The sequence below is a fragment of the Scardinius erythrophthalmus genome (genome assembly GCF_964197995.2).
Source record: "Scardinius erythrophthalmus genome assembly, chromosome: 20".
NCBI lineage: Eukaryota > Metazoa > Chordata > Actinopteri > Cypriniformes > Leuciscidae > Scardinius > Scardinius erythrophthalmus.
Genome location: NC_138240.1, coordinates 18,952,485 through 18,969,173, shown reverse-complemented (window position 1 = coordinate 18,969,173; position 16,689 = coordinate 18,952,485). Strand labels below are relative to the sequence as shown.

Below are 16,689 nucleotides of genomic sequence, written 5' to 3'. Positions count from 1 at the left end.
ACCTAATCAAACCATATATATTCTGGTAATCGCATTTACTAAGTGTACTTTTCATTCATCGGATGATTTCATGATTTCACTAATAGTTCGGGATCTAACCTTGCACAGTAAGAGTAACATGTTTGTAAGCCACTCCAACTGAATTGCGGGCAGAACAGGTATATTTTCCAGCATGACTGGGTGTTGCAGCCAAGATCTCCAGTGCACCTATCAGGATGAAACAACTACAATTACAAACTACTACTACACTGTATAGTTTTAGGAATATCAGTAATAGATGGAACGTGTAGATTATGGTGAAAGTTTGACTCAGATTCACCTGTGGGCAGCACACGGTAGCTGCCACCCCGAGCTCCCAGCTGCATCCAGTTCTTGTTCCAGCTGATGATAGGCTCTGGACGTCCCTTGGCATGACATGGCAACACAACAGGGGACATTTTAACAGCAGTGACACTGCTGACATCATCTTTAATTACAGGAGGAACTAGAAAAAAAACAAAAACAAATAAAAATTTAGTTAATGAATTTGCACAGACATACTGTAAAGTTCACAATAGTGAACAAAGTGCTCAAAAATAACTTTTTTTTTTTAACAAGTCTCTCTTTGTAAACAGTTTTACTTAAAAAGTGCATTCTTTTATTACAATAAATGCCACTTGGTTAGATTTTTTGTTTGTTATATAATGTAAAAATAGTATCCAAATAGTTTTTGGAGCCATAGTATATGAGTATGAAAATGTATTTTATGTCTTATCATCCATGAACCTGTTACATAGTACCTTGCAGAATGACCTCTATGACCCTTCGCTCTTCTCCAACCTCATTGGTCACTGTACACTCAAAGTAGCCCTCATCCTCAACAGACGGCGAGGTAATGATCAGAGAGCCAGAAGACATTAACCTTCAAAATAAAATCATGTTGTAAAGATATATTATATATATTATAAATAAACTGACAGTGATTAAATTAAATTTGTATTAGTCAATAAATAAATGCTAACTAAAAATAATGAAAATAAAACAAGTGGAATATCATATAAACTATTTTTAAATAAAACATAAAATAGTAAAAATAAACTAAATAAAAAAAACGTAAACAGTAGCACTTCAAACCTGTAAGCTCCAGACTGAAGATCCATATTGAGGGGTGAGCCGTTCCTTTTCCAGCTCACCTGAGGAGCAGGTATGCCTGTGCTCTCACAACTCAACACTGCCCTCTGACCTGTGACCACTGTCACATTAAAGGGGCCAGGGCTGATCGAGGGCCCAACTGACAGGAATAAATAAGGACAAAAAAGGCAGAGTTAGTAATGTAGGAGGTTGGTGAAAACGTCATTATGTCTCTTTAGTGCAATCCAAAGAAAGTAAAAGTGTTCTGCAGTACCGTAGACTTTAAGGTCCATGCCCCGATGGTCTGATCCTGCCTGATTAGATACACTGCAATAGTAACGCCCAGCGTCGGACAGCTGCACTGTCGCAATACGCAAAGAGCCTTCTGACAGCAAGGTGAATCTGTGTGCATGCAGAAATTGAATTGAGTTGGTGGCACTTTGCGAACCAATAAATTAAGGCCAGAATTAAATGCTGCTGTTCACAAACTTGCCTGCCATTGTGAAGTGGGACTGGACCTCCATCTTTTCTCCATAAGACAGATGAGGAAGGCCCTCCCTCCACCTCACACGGCAGCACTGTATCCTGATTGACATGTGCTATGATCAGTGAGCTGCCCTCTCTGATGACCGGCGGCACTAAGTGAACATGATCAATAATATATTTATTTCCTGACTGACTCATTAAGAATTAAAGGTGCAGTATGTGCAGCTAGTGTTTGAAATGGGTACTGCTGTCCAAATTCAAAATATTGGAGAGGGTTGTTTCTCCCTCCTCCTCAGACTCGACGCTCATGTGGGCACAATGAACAATGGAAGGTGACAAGTAAGTTTATTAGTTGATTAATCAGCGTTTTAATATGCCTCTGGACATTTTTAGAGCTTTTTAGAGGCTTTTTAGGTCAGGTAGAATCTGCGATCTTTGACCTAGTTTCTTTGCTGGATTCCGGGGCTACAATACACAGCAGACAACCCAGGGTTTACTATTCGGTAAATTGGCAGCGGGTGGGATCACACAGACCAAAAAACAAAACAAAAAAAAAAACAGACATTCCGACACGGAATGCATATTTCAAAGTAGAATAACTGGCAGTAGCATTGTTTTTCAGAGAAACGAGTATGTGAACTTAGGATGTTTCCTAAATATCTGCAAACATATAATTTATGGTATTTTTGTGCTTTAGTACAATCAAAAAGTTACATACAGCACCTTTAACAATGAAATGAAATGAAAGCATAAGGAGTATGCTTATGTCCATGTCCACTATAGTCTGATTGACTATTTTTCACAAAACCTTTTGGAGCTTGACAGCCTCTGGACACTACACTACCATTCAGAAGTTTGAAGTCAGTAAGATTTTGTTTTTAATAAATTAATATTTTTATTCAGCAAGGATCCATTAAATTGATCAAAAGTGACAGTGAAAACATTTATAATGCTACAAAATATTTCTAATTCAAATAAATACTGTTCTTTTGAACTTTCTATTCATCAAAAAAAATTATCTATACGTAAAAAATGCATCACACTTTCCACAAAAATATGAAGCAGCACAAATGTTTTCAGCATTGATAACAAGAAGAAATGTTCCTTGAGCACCAAATCAGCATATTAGAATGATTTCTAAATGACAATTTGACACTGAAGACTGGAGGAATGGATGCTGAAAATTCAGCTTAACCATCACAGGAATAAATGACCATATACAATCTATTGAAATAAAAAAACAATGAGAATAGTTTTTCTTTTTACATCAAATAAATGCAGCCTAAGAGATTTCTTTCAAAAACATCAAAAAAATCTCACCAACTTATTATTATTCACTGATTTCTTATTATTAGCAATGTTGAAACCAGTAGTGTTGCTTAATATTTTTTGTTGAAATGAAACTCATGAAACTGTTTATTTGAAACAGAAATCTTTTACTGTGACTTTTGATAAATTTAATGCGCCCTGACTGAATAAATACATTTCCAAATTTTTTTATTTATTTTAATCTTACCCAATCTTTTGAACGGTAGTGTATATGCTTTTTATTTTTTTTAATCGTTCATATGTGCTTGGTACATCATGAGTGTGAGTGGCACAAACTTACAGAGAATCTCTACAGTGAAGAATAGACTGGTGCTTCCAGCGATGTTGGTGACCACACAGCTGTACTGTCCACTATCATGAGTCCGGACATCTTGAATTTCCAGATACTGTCCACCAGCAATGGACTGAATTCGACCTCCCAACTGAGAGAGACAGAAAAGGAAGATTAATGTGATGTAGTAGTTATAAATACATCCAGGATGTACATTTATTTGCTCTCACCTGTAGTTTGACATCATCCTTGTACCACTCAATCTCTGGTAGAGGGTCACTGTCGGTTTGACATTCCAGTGTCAATTGACCTTTGGCTGGAACCGATACAGTTCTGATGTCATTAGAGCCAAGAAGAGTGGGTGGAACTGAAAGTGATCAGACAAAACAAATGATTCAGCCTTGTTAGTTCTAGTCTGCACTGAAAAAAAAAATCTTAATCAGCAGTCAGTCTTGTTATTTGTATTTCTTAAGTAAAAATATTTAAACAACAATTAAAACAATAAAATGTACTTGGCAAGCAAAACTTGGGCAAATATATTAAGATTTGTTTTCAAAGAATATAAGCTACTATTAAAAATTGTGTCTCATGTCAAAACAAACAAACAAACAAACAAACAAACAAACAAACAAACAAACAAACAGTTAAAACAGTAACATCAATAAATAATACCATTTTAAATAACGGTTCCCTTTCAATATGGTTCACTAGCATTGTGTCAGAGGTTTTCTCTGTACACTATGGGAAACTGATTGTTTCACATCTGTGAATTTCACAGACAATTGGCCTTTCAGAATGGGTGGGGCTGACTACATATTTAAGACACACAGAAATGGCCACCTAGTCAGATTTTATCGCCTTTTGCACGAATACACATCTCCTTGCTGACTCTGATGACGCTCTTCCTCTACGGCTATCAGGTGAGTCTAAGAGAGCATAATTATTTCCTAAAAAATCTTTTTTCACCGGTGTTTGTTTCAAAAATGCCACACATCTGAGCATGTTTCTGGCTGGGGCCGTGTCCATTCCAAGCCGTGTTCATCAAAGACGGGCACTCTCACTGCAAGTCTCGCCTCGTTGCGTTCACATTTCTCTCTAAAATAGCATCTTTTCGGGGCCGCGCCCACTGCAAGCCACGTTCAAAAACGAGCGCTCTCACTGCGAGAGTACGAGTCTCGCCTTGCTGTGCTCGCGAACCGTGACTCAGCAGCGTCCCAGGCCAGCCTCAGTGCCCATCCAGCCCCAGCCGAAAGTGGAGCCAGAAGTCAAGGCTCCGCTCGGCCAAACGCTACCCATTTCTGAAGCGTCAAGGGCCTCGCCCCAACCAAGAGCTGGACCCTGTGTAGCCGAAGCAGTCCTGATGCTTGAGGATAGAGGAGGAAAGGGTTAAGTCTCATCGAGGGCGGACCACCCTCAAAGCGTGCCTGTTCTCCCAGTCCCCTCTTCAGTTCTGCGTGCTGGAGACGTTGTGTTTGCTGCTGGTTCTGGGCCCGCCCTACCAGTTACGCGCCCAAACCTCTTCTCACAAAAAGATCATTCATCCTCTTCTCAATGCTGTACAATTCGTTGTTCTCATGCCTCAGTGCGAGACGCAGCCTGTAATACTTAAACTTAATACTTGGCAGGCCAGTGTCGAGTTGAATTTTGGGGATAATAGAATGAGGTTACCTGCTCCAATTCGCTCACAGACCAACCCTGTTTCATGAGCGTGATGCACACTTTGGTCCCAGACAACAATTCTCATGTCCTCAGAGCACAGATGAAAATGCCATGGAGAAAATTCCAATGCAATGCAGCGAGTCAGGTTTTTCCAGGCACTACTTCTCATCCCCAAGAAGGATGGCGGCCTCAGGCCCACCCTCGATCTGAGATGTCTGAATTGTGCCCTCATGAGACAGCCTTTTAGAATGTTAACTGATTTGCGTTCAAGGTGTGGCTTACCAATATACAGTCCTACCATTCAGACTGTTTCTAGCTCCATGCACCTTTATGAAATGAGTTGATGCATCTCTCTCCCCACTAAGACAGAGGGGAGTTTGCATCCTGAATTACCTCGACGATTAGAAATGGACAAAGCCCATGTCGAGCTGGCCTGGAGATGATGGCAGAGCTCCTGGCTTTCAAGGGTTTTCAGCAGGAGCTCAGGGGGCACCATGTCCTGGTCCGTTCGGACAATGTAACAGTCGTAGCCTATATAAATCTCCAGGGCGGTCTCAGGTCCCATTTTTTTAACAGACTGGTACTGCTGTGGGCACAGGACAATCTCCGCTCAATACGAGCTTTGCATGTGCTGGGCTCCATGAACATGGGAGCAGATATTCTGTCCCGGGATGGACCGCCCCCAGGGGAATGGAGACTCCAGCCCCTGATGGTCTACATGATTTGGAGCATTTTCGTCCAGGCGGAAGTGGATCTCTTCGCGTCTGAAGAGAATACCAACTGCCCAATATTCTTTTTGCGCCTCTACGCCTTCCCTCCAGTAGCACTGCTCCCTCAGGTCATCAGACGAATCAGGGAGGACAGATGCTCGGTCTTACTTGTGGCACCACTCTGACAGAATCAGCCGTGGTTCCAGAGAATGGTCCAGCTGCTGTCTGACGCACCATGGCCGATCACTCCGAGAAGAGACCTCCTTTCCCAAGTGAAAGGGTCAATCTCCACCTATAGCCACATGACGAGAGCCTCCAAGCCTCCACCCGGAGAGTCATGAACACGGGCACTAGGGAACCTTCTACCAGGCTTTTACCAGGGTCCTCTAAAGATAAAATTGGGCCATATTTTCCAGCTGCAGCTCAGCCCGGCTTATCGACCCCATATCCTGTGAGATTGAGTCCATTCTCTCTTTTCTTCAGGAGATGTTGGATGGCCACTCACGACAGCCAAACTTAGGCCTCTTTTACTTAAGACCGCTCTCCTGCTGAAGCAGTCAAGCAAATTGGTGACCTGCAGGCTCTCTCAGTGGATGCTTCCGGCCTCGAGTTTGGGCCTAACGAGTTTGAGGTGAAGCTATGTACCTAAAGTGCTCTCCACGCCCTTTAGAGCATAGGTTACATTGCTCTCTGCTCTCCCCTCACCCTCAGGGTGATCAGACACCACACCCATTATGCACGGTACGGGCCCCTAGGGTGTACATTGAGCGCTCCACCCAATTCAGGCAATCGGAGCAGCTAATTGTGTGCCTTGGAGGCCGCTCTAAACGGCTGTCAGGTACGAAGCAGAGACTGTCCCAATGATTAGTGGATGTGATAGCACTAACCTAAACATCCCTGGACTTGCAGTGCCCCACTGGAGTAAGGGGCCACTCCACCAGAGGAATGGCCTCCTCTTGGGCATGGTCAAGTGGAATATCCATGGCCGACATCTGTGCAACAGCCAGATGGTCCTCTCCGTTCGGGTTCTACAACCTGGACGTCCCAGCCATTTAGGCACGGGTTCTGTCGACCTAGACCAGGCTTCACCCACAGGGGTTTTTCTAAGATAGCAATATCTTTAGACTCCGGTCACCGAACCTGAGCCTGCCATTTCTGGACATTCTAAGTCTTTGCCCCTTCTCACTGACTGTCCCCGGATTACGGCCTCACAGGACGGCTTCTGTTCTGTGCTGGTAACATGGCATTTTGCATCCGTTCCCCATAGCGTACAGAGAAAATCTCGGATACAATACAAGTGAACCGAATTGAAAGGGAATGCTCCACTAACTAACGTAACCTTGGTTCCCTGAAATAACGGGAACGACCATTGCATATTATGCCGTGCTACTGTGTATAAGCAATGTGTAGCATCTACCTGGATGATGCGACTGCAGCCATATTGCGCCAGAACGCCCACCACACACTAGCTTGGATCATTCTAATATGCTGATTTGATGCTCAAGAAACATTTCTTATTATTATCAATGTTGAAAATGCCTGCTTAATATTTCCATGGGAACTGTTTATGACTTATTTTCAGGGTTATTTGATGAATAGAAAGTTCAAAAGAACAGCATTGATTAAAATGTAAATTTTGTAACATGTAAATGTCTTTACTGTCACTTTTGATCAATTTAATGCATCCTTGCTGAATAACAGTATTAATGTCCTAAAAAAAAAAAAAAAAATCTTACTGACTTCAAAACTGCAGTGTATCAGTCACATTTTGAGTTTGTTCAGATTCATATTCAATACTTTATTGCCATACAACTCGGTGCAAGTTGTTAGGTTTTTGCTTCAGTGTGCTCATAACAGGACATCAACAAGATACAACCACAAACATAGAGCAAATATATACACAAACGTTATCCTGCACGGGATGACACTTGACACAGGCAGATAAAAATAAAGGAAACACACCGCTCACCACATACCTGGATGACAGTCCAGGAGGCTATAGTGACTAATGTCAGGTAGAAGTGACAATTTGCATAGGGATACAGAATAAATAGATAAAGTAACACTAGTATGGTTGGCATAAAACATATAAAAAGGTATAATAAAATCATTATAAAGAAATGTGCAAATTATGCAGACTCGTTAAGAGAACCTTTTTCCATAAGGGACTGGTTCAGGGGTTGAGAGCTGTTTAGAGATTTAATGGCTCTGCAGTATGTGCTGTTGAGGAAGCGTTTTTTTTTGTCTTAATAGCTCTCATCCTTCTCCCGGATGGGAGTATGGAGAAAAGGGAGTTGGCAGGGTGAGTATCATCTTGTAGGATCTTAAGGCCTTTCCGGTGAATACGGGCCTCGTAGATCTCACAGATGGGGGAGAGTTTGCAGCCAATGATTTTTGAGGCTGTATTAACTATCCTGTCTAGCTGCAACCTCTGCTGGACAGTAGAGTTGCCATACCAGACAGTTTTTGCTCTGTTTTTCCTGTTTTGTTCATGTCTGTGTTTCTAGGTTAGCTTTCCAGTTTGTTAATTAGTTCAGTTTTCCTCCGTTCCCTGTCTGTTTGTTTCAATGGTTTCTGATTAATTTGAGTGTTCTGTTCAGGTGGTTCTGTTCTTGTTAATTTACTCATCAGCTCCTTTTTTGCCTTCATGTATTTAAGACCCCTGTTTGAGTGTGTCCGTTCCACTGAGAAAAATTCCTGTGGCCGTGTCTGAGAGAGCGGATGGCTCGGGGAAGGCCCCTGAGTCCGCTCCAGTGTCGGCTCCAGTCTCTGAGTGCGCTCCAGCCCCAGAGCTAAGCCCAAAGAGTTGGGCAACTCTGACAATGATGGCCATGGCTTTTGGGGGAGCTACCCGTCCATGGCCACAGAGGCCGTCCCAGAGCCGCCTGTTCTCCTAGAAATGGCCACGGAAGCCATCCCAGAGCCACCAGCTCTCCCAGACAAGGCCACGGGGGCCATCCTAGAGCAGCCCATTCTCCCAGAAATGGCCATGGGAATTTTACCCATCCACGGCCACGGAGGCCGTCCCAGAGCCACCCGTTCTCAGACTCAAACAGGGGGCTTAAACACATGAGGGCAAACAAAGGAGATGATAAGTAAATTAACGAGACACACCTGAACAGAATACTCACATCAGTAAGAAACCATAGAAACAAACAGGCAGGGAACGGAGGAGAACTGAATTAATTAGCAAACTGGAAAGCTAACCTAGATACACAGACATGAACAGAACAGGAAAAAGAGAGCAAAAACAAACTATAAATGTAACAATATCTTAAATTAATTGTATTTTTTCCACCATATTATTCTTGTAATGCATACAAATTGTAATCTATTTCGTGCTTAAAAAAAAAAACATTTTACTCACGCTGTACGCGCACCCAGTGGTTTCTACCATCCTCTCCCGCTGGGCTACTAGCAAGACAGGTATACAGACCTGCGTCCTCTACCTATTCCAAAACATGACAGAACATATTGGCACAATCACAAAGCCACACACAAATGCAAAACAAGCTAAACACTTTCATTTTGAATTAGCCTTAAATTCAAAGCACCTGGACTTTGTTGATTCTGAGTAGCTGCCCATCTCTCTCTATTATTGCCATGTTGTCCTGTAGTGGACGCCCATCTTTCAGCCAGCTGAGGGTAGGAGGGGGGAGACCGGTAGCGATACACTCCAGCTCCAGCACACTGTCCACTGCAACCAGCTGCTCCTCAGGGGATGAAGAGCCGGATATCTTGGGGGGCTCTAATATGTGCAAATAAATAATCAGATTTAATGCTTACATCAGATTTTATGTATTTTTGCTCTGAAAAGTATTATTGTTTTGGACCCAAAAACCTTCTCTAGTCTCTCATGTTTACATTCATACATCCTTTCGATTGCAAATACCTAGGACAGTCAGGTTGAAAGTCTTGGTACTGCTTCCTGCCTGGTTGCTTGCCACACAGCTGTAGAGGCCTCCATCACTGGGACCCACATCAGAGAGCAGGAAGCGGGTTTCCTGTCCATCGAGGAGAAGATTGCGGTGCAGTGAGAGAGGTTGGCCATCTTTCATCCACAACAAAGTAGGAGGGGGCACACCACGGGCTTCACAGGTCAGTGTTACCGAAGAGCCCTGGACTACGGCCACCTGCTCAGTTGGCTCTGTGCGCTCAACAGCAGGGGGAGCTGATGAGGGAGACAAACAGCAATGGCTAAAAACATGTAGCTAATTGCCAAATGGAAGTTGTGATCGTCTTTTTCCCTATTGTTACTCAAATCTGAGTGATATATAAGAAAAACAGGACATGATTTTGAATATTGATTGGATCGTTGTTGTATGCTTTTGCTGCGATCTCATGTGTGAGACGCTAGAGGGAAGGGAAGTCATTCTGATGAAAGATAATGAGGGCACATAAACTAATGATGTGCACGGATAAATGATTTATAATAAAAATTGCACTATTTCATAACAAATAAGAATGTCCATTTTGATTTCATGGTGACTTTAAAGTGTTTATTGTGATTAAGTTGTTTCTTTATTCATTTTATTTATATTATTTATATTTCTCAATTATTTCTCAATAAAAAGATTTCCTGATCTACCTTGCACTTGGAGGTCAAAGTTGAGTTCAGCTAATCCAGCTCGGCTACGTGCCACACAAGTGTAGATGCCAGAATCAGACAGCTGCACCGATGCAATCCTGTGCCGACACAAGGATAAAGGACATGTAAAACTAATGTAACTAATGAAAATATCAGATGAATAAAAAAACTAATGAAAATATCAGAAATCACAGCATTGTCTTTATTCTGTTTGCAAAACTGACCTAAGAACAGAATCTGCAGAGAGCAGGCGTATGCGTGGTGATAGGAGTAAAGGATGACCGTCCCTCAGCCAGCTGATTTGAGGCTGGGGAGTCCCGGTGGCTTTGCACTCCAGTGTGACCACACTGTGCTGGGTGGTGTGCACCTCACGGGGGACGCTGGTCTCCCCACTTATGGAGGGAGGAACTATAGTGCACAAAATATGGAAATCAATTCACAGATTTGTGTTGTGCACAATAAACTATACAAAGACAACTGCTCTCACCCAATACAAACAAGGCATAGATTTTGCTCTCTTGGCCAGCGGAGCTGACAGCCAGGCAGGTGTATGTTCCTGAGTCCTCTGGTTTTATATTCAGAAGTGTTAGAGTGCTGCCATCTGGAGAGATACTGAAATACAAGCACACATCAGCAAATCAGTTAGTGCTACTGTGAATCATAAAACAAACATTGTTTTATTATTTATACAACCTATTGATTTAAGTACAATCTAATAGAAAAATACAAATAATTGTTCTAAGCAAATAATATTATAAGCATGTAAGCATATAAGATGTAAGAATTGAAAAATGTAATTAGTTTTTATAAAGATACATTTTTCGGATATTAATTAAACTATTTTATTATATCATATGACATTACATTACATTATACACTGGGATCAAAAAGTCCCACTAGTTATTTTTTTCTATTTTAGATTTTTTTTAAACAAAACAAATAATATATAAGATTAACAATCAGAGTGAAAGGTGTAAGAAAAGTGTAATTAAACAATTTAATTATTTCTTTCTTTTAGATTTTTTAAAATGAATTCCTTATTTTTATATTTATAAAAAAAGAAATATATCAATAACTCTGTGTGAGAGTTACTCTATATCCTCTTTATATACAGTAAATACTTTTTATACATTATTATATTATATTATATTATATTATAAAAATGAAGAGATTAATGAATCAGTTTAAGAGTCTTACTCTATATGCTCTGTTTGTCCATTCTCAAGAGTCTTTCCATTCTTCAGCCAGCTCACTTTGGGAGTCGGTTTACCCATCACCCGACATTCAAGAGTCAGTTCCTCCCCAACAGGTGCACTGACCTCTGATGGGTGACCAGAATCTACAATGGTGGGTGACGCTGATGGTGCCAAATACATTTGGTTATTTAGAGTTTTACATATCACACACAGTGTGAATCAAGAAACAAGACTGAGATTATTTGAAACAGAGATTATTGATTAAGGCAGTTTTACCATATATAGTAAGTGAGTAGTCTTTTTGTGTCTGCCCTTCACTGTTTTTGGCGATGCAGGTGTAAGTGCCAGCATGAGAAAGCTGCAGAGGGCCTAACTCCAGTCTGTTTCCTCTCAGTGACCAATTCCATTGCAAACTGCTTTCTACACATAGAAACAAACAACAAAAACAGCAGCAACATAAATAAAAGCACACTAACAACACACTGACATCTAAATGTGTGTGGTATTTAACTGACCAATAGGAGAGCCATCTTTCAGCCAAGCAATGCTTGGTAAAGGTACGCCAGAGGCCTCACAGATGAGGGTGATGTGGGAGCCCAAGTTCTGAGTGAGGGTCTCATGAAGAGGGCCCTCCATCACAGGAGGCACTAAAAATGAAAGTTAGCAAAACATCTGAAATTGCTTACAGCACCTGTAACTGTTGTTATGCATAAGCAAACAGGGAATATTTACATAAAGGTTGCAGTTATGCTGGGTTTTTAGGACTCACCATGGACTGTGACTCTAAAGGTGCGCTCTACTTGACCCGCAATGTTGGACACCTTACAGGAGTACACCCCGCCATCAGCCACCTAAAGAAAAAGTCAGAAACCATGTCAACAAAGCATTAATTATAAATCAACCACTTATACCACATATATTTACACTTAAAGTCACACCATCATTCAAAAGTTCAATAGTAAGAACAGTAATGTTTTTAAATATTATTTCACTATTGTAATTTTTTTAAATATATTAGCAATTACTCCAGTCTTCAGAGTCAAACAATCCTTCAGAAATCAATCTAATATGCTGATTTGCTGCTCAAGAAACATTTCTTACTATTATCAACATTGAAAGCAGGAAACTTTTTTCAGGATTCATTCATGACTGATTCTTTCATGACTTATCAAGAATGTAAAAAAAAAAAAAAAAAAAAAAAAAAAAGATTTGCGATACAAATCTCCTGACATTGTAGATGTGAATTGTTCATGAATACAAAATTTATATCAAAAAGGAAAAAAAAACTTTTGGATGGTAGTGTATGGGCCATTCTACAGAATTGGTGCAAACTGCTGTCCCTCATCCAAAAAACACATTTGAAAAGCATTTAATTATTAAAATCTTAGATGTTTACTAAGATCCTTCAATTATCTATTGAAACCCACAATAATATTTAAGATATCAGTAAGCTTTATATATATAAAATCATAATTTATGGGCTACTTTCAATTAGGAGGTGGCTGTCCCAAACCCTAACCCCTAAATTTCAACTTGTGAAAATGATATTGAATAATTTTTTGCAAATTTTTCCATTCTTGTTTTAAAAAAAATATATATATTTTTTTTTTAAAAATGAAGTTAAAAAAAATATTTATTTTATATTTTATTTTTAAATCATGAAACTTTATCTAAAAAAACATGTCCCACATTTTCATGTCACTACCAAAACAGTGAATGTTGTAGTCCATTGGCTGAGACTGATTTTAACCACACTCCTACATTTTTGATCAGGAAATATTCCTGTGTCCCTCTCTCTCATGTGCTATATGGTGAGTAGATTGATCCCATCATTTTGAGGTAAATGTGTTCTAAAGTCTAAAAATCTGTGTGTAACTTTAAGGAATGTCACTACCAAACTCATTTTTTCTGCTATTGAGAATTTTTTTTGGGATGTTATTCCATAAAATTTAGTTGTTATATGTGTTCAACTGTTCTGACCAGTGATGGCTAACCATGTGCTGATTAGCATCTTCGAGCTAGGCTCAAAAGTTATCTAAAATTGTCACTACCAAAACAGTCACAACCGAAACATTTTCTTGAAGTTTCGGTTGTGACATTGTTTTGGTAGTGACAAAAGGGAACACATAATCCTTTATTTGGAGGAATAAACTACATTTTAGTACAGTTATGCAAATAATTACTACTGTAGTATGTTTTAGTAGTGTTTTAGAATGCAATATTCTGTTAAAATTCTGTAATGTGATGAGGTTACAATTACTTAAGGTTGCAGTCCATGATACTAGCTTAGGTGTAAGGTTGTTGTCAGTAATGTTAATTTCTATGATTAACTTGGCAAGGAGAATGACATAAAACACCAACATGCCTAAAAAAAATAGAAAAACTACAACAGAGAGACAGAGAGAATACAAACAAAGGTTGAGGGAAGACCCAGTGAAGTACGAGGAATACTTAAGGAAAGAAAATGAAAGAAATAAGAAACGAAGGGAAGAAGGAAAGTTGAAGAGTCTCAGTGAATTATCTGACAGGGAGCAAAGACATGTCAGAAAAGCATGGAGGAAAAGACAGAAAAGACACAGGATGATGGTGAAAAGACAAAAAGAGATGGAGACATTTTGCAGGGCTTCCACACCACCTAGCACTTCCAGTGAGGGTGATCAGACACCAGTACACACACACACACACACACACACACACACACACACACACACACACACACACACACACACACACACACACACACACAGTTCAGTGGTTCTGGAGATTTATCTGAATGAGGAAAATTATTCTGAAATTAATGTATTATGTAAACACACACACACACACACACACACACACACACACACACACACACACACACACACACACACACACACACACACACACACAGAGTTCAGTGGTTCTGGAGATTTATCTGAATGACTCATAAACAAAATGTTGAAAATGTGAAAATAAAACAAAGTGGTTCTGAGTCTACATTGTAAGTTGTTGTTTTTTTAGGAAGAAAAATCTATGAGCATACCTCTTCTCACTTGCACCTCAAGACCCAAAATATAGAATAGCTCTAGGTGTTCTTATAAGATATTTACTGTCAGATGTGTGTCTGCTATATGTACTGACTGCATATGTGCATCATAGTTATTTATTTATATTAACATAAAATGTGGACAGTCTGATTCAGCCATGGCAAACTAATTATTGTGGTCACTACCAAAACATTACTGTCACTACCAAAAATGTGCAGTCACTACCGTAACATGGGATGTTTTGTCAAAAATAAAGTATATTGAATTATCAACTAAGATGTTATGATAGTGTTTGGTTCAATGCATATTAATACTAATGAATCCTTAACTTTGAAATCAGTACGATAAACTTTATGCCTTCTACAAAGAAAGATTGGGTTCAAAATACAACAAATCTTATAAATCACACTTAAAATATTATTAAAATTATAATCTTTATTGATTTAACCAGTAAAAATGTTTTTTAAAAATAGAAAAAATATATATTTATAAGGTAGATGTAAACAAAATCTTAATAGGTCATTATAAGCCTTCTTAATAAATTATTTAATATTGTGTTTCGGTAGTGACAAATTTGGGGAGAAGGAAAATATTCCAGCATTTTCTGAAAATACAATATGAGAATTAACTGCACAATTACTAGAAAAGCATACCTTGGATATTATACAATTTGCATACATGCAAAATTTGTGGGAAAAAACAAAAAAATTTCAAGATGTTTCCAACTCTGACTTTGCACCAATTCTGTAGAATGGCCCGTATATGCTATATAACTGTATATGCATTTAAAGTTGTCTATATATTGTAGTCTCTTATAAAACATGAGTTTTCTCAGTGCTTTCTTACCTGTACACCAACTATCTCTAGCTGCTGGCGCTCTATCCTCAAACCATTTCCAGAAGCCAGCTGAAGTCCATTACGATACCATGTGACCTCTGGTTCAGGGACACCATTGGCTTTACAACGCAGAATAAGCGATGACCCGACCTGAGGTGTCATAACCTCTGATTCTGATTCAATACGTGGCACCAGTGTAGGCAGGGCTAGAAAGGGCCAAATCAAAAAGTGTTCATTGCTATAGTAATCTACTGAAGCAATTAATTAACTAAAAAGCCTATAAACCACTAACCATAAACCGTAAGGAGAATGCTCTTTTGGTCTTGTCCAGCTGAGTTTGTGGCTGTACATACATATTGGCCAGCATCCTGCTGTCCAGCCCTGGGAAGCTGCAGCATCTGACCACCTTTGGACAGGATGATGGCACATTACATAAATACATGCTTCATGAAGCATTGTTAAAAACACAGAGAGTTACATTTAGACTGCATATCACCTGGCAGTATGTGGATGCCAGTGGTGAACTCCAGCACCTGCCCATCTTTGGTCCAGATGATGTCAGCAGGTGGGTATGACTGCACATCACACAGCAGAGAGATCATGTGACCCTCCACCACGCTCATATCTTCCTCACGGCGGCCCACAATCCTTGGTGGAACTAACATTAAAATAAAAATTATTTATGCTACATATGTATGTATTTTTAATAATGTATTACATTATTTGGTGTTGCATGAACAGATAAGGATGATAGACTGTACAGTATACAACCACAATTTATACTGCCATTTAAAATATTTTTAAAAGATGAAATTTTCATATATAAATATGGCTAGAGAATACCCATAATGCATTGTGAGAGTCTTGCGCATCACACATATTTCCAGCATCTCACCAGAAGATGGTGCCCTCAGCTGAATCATCCATCCATCCATTTTCCAAACAGTGGGTACAGCGTAATATCATACAGGTAAAAAATCCTTTTTAATTGATTATTAAATATTTTTGTTTAATTGTTTATACATGCTAGTTTCCAGGACAGAGTTCAAGATAAATCTTTTCATTTAACGTGATTTTGGGTTATTATATCAAGGATCGCTCTTTAAAGGATGTTGGTTTTATTATAAATTTTATTTTATTTTTATGTAAATTTCACATTCATAAAATGGTTACAAAAGGCAAACCTCTTTTTATGGTGCTTGAAAAGGAGATTAAAATGTATGTAGATGCAATGTCAAAATCTAAAAATAGTAAAGCAATTAAAACGATTAATTTATGCTCCTCCTTTAACATTTTCACATAATATAAAAAATAAAATATAATGAATGGTGCTGACCTGCAAAGTAAATTTTCTGTATTTAAATTGCATTGTCATATCCTATGGAATTGTTATATGTAAAACGTATATCTGTTTGTAAACTGATGATTATGTACCCTCTCGTCTCTTTTTTATTATTATTATTATTATTTATTTTTT

At 39.3% G+C, this 16,689-nt stretch overlaps 1 protein-coding gene across 2 annotated transcripts in view; it reads right to left on the bottom strand.

Annotated features, from left to right (window-relative positions):
- The window catches only part of hmcn2 (hemicentin 2), a 95,831-nt gene that overhangs the window by 27,150 nt on the left and 51,992 nt on the right, over positions 1–16,689 (bottom strand). For both annotated transcript variants that reach the window (XM_081349185.1, XM_081349186.1), the window contains exons 38-58: positions 15,709–15,870; positions 15,505–15,618; positions 15,222–15,418; positions 12,119–12,200; positions 11,865–11,996; positions 11,626–11,769; positions 11,351–11,510; positions 10,641–10,765; positions 10,378–10,561; positions 10,154–10,251; positions 9,458–9,736; positions 9,120–9,313; positions 8,933–9,014; positions 3,427–3,563; positions 3,206–3,347; positions 1,604–1,748; positions 1,385–1,512; positions 1,114–1,270; positions 780–901; positions 320–484; positions 100–207 (exon numbers count right to left, since the gene is read on the bottom strand). In XM_081349185.1, the coding sequence (XP_081205311.1) occupies positions 100–207; positions 320–484; positions 780–901; positions 1,114–1,270; positions 1,385–1,512; positions 1,604–1,748; positions 3,206–3,347; positions 3,427–3,563; positions 8,933–9,014; positions 9,120–9,313; positions 9,458–9,736; positions 10,154–10,251; positions 10,378–10,561; positions 10,641–10,765; positions 11,351–11,510; positions 11,626–11,769; positions 11,865–11,996; positions 12,119–12,200; positions 15,222–15,418; positions 15,505–15,618; positions 15,709–15,870 (3,057 nt within the window). The remainder of the gene's footprint in view (positions 1–99; positions 208–319; positions 485–779; positions 902–1,113; positions 1,271–1,384; positions 1,513–1,603; positions 1,749–3,205; positions 3,348–3,426; positions 3,564–8,932; positions 9,015–9,119; positions 9,314–9,457; positions 9,737–10,153; positions 10,252–10,377; positions 10,562–10,640; positions 10,766–11,350; positions 11,511–11,625; positions 11,770–11,864; positions 11,997–12,118; positions 12,201–15,221; positions 15,419–15,504; positions 15,619–15,708; positions 15,871–16,689) is intronic.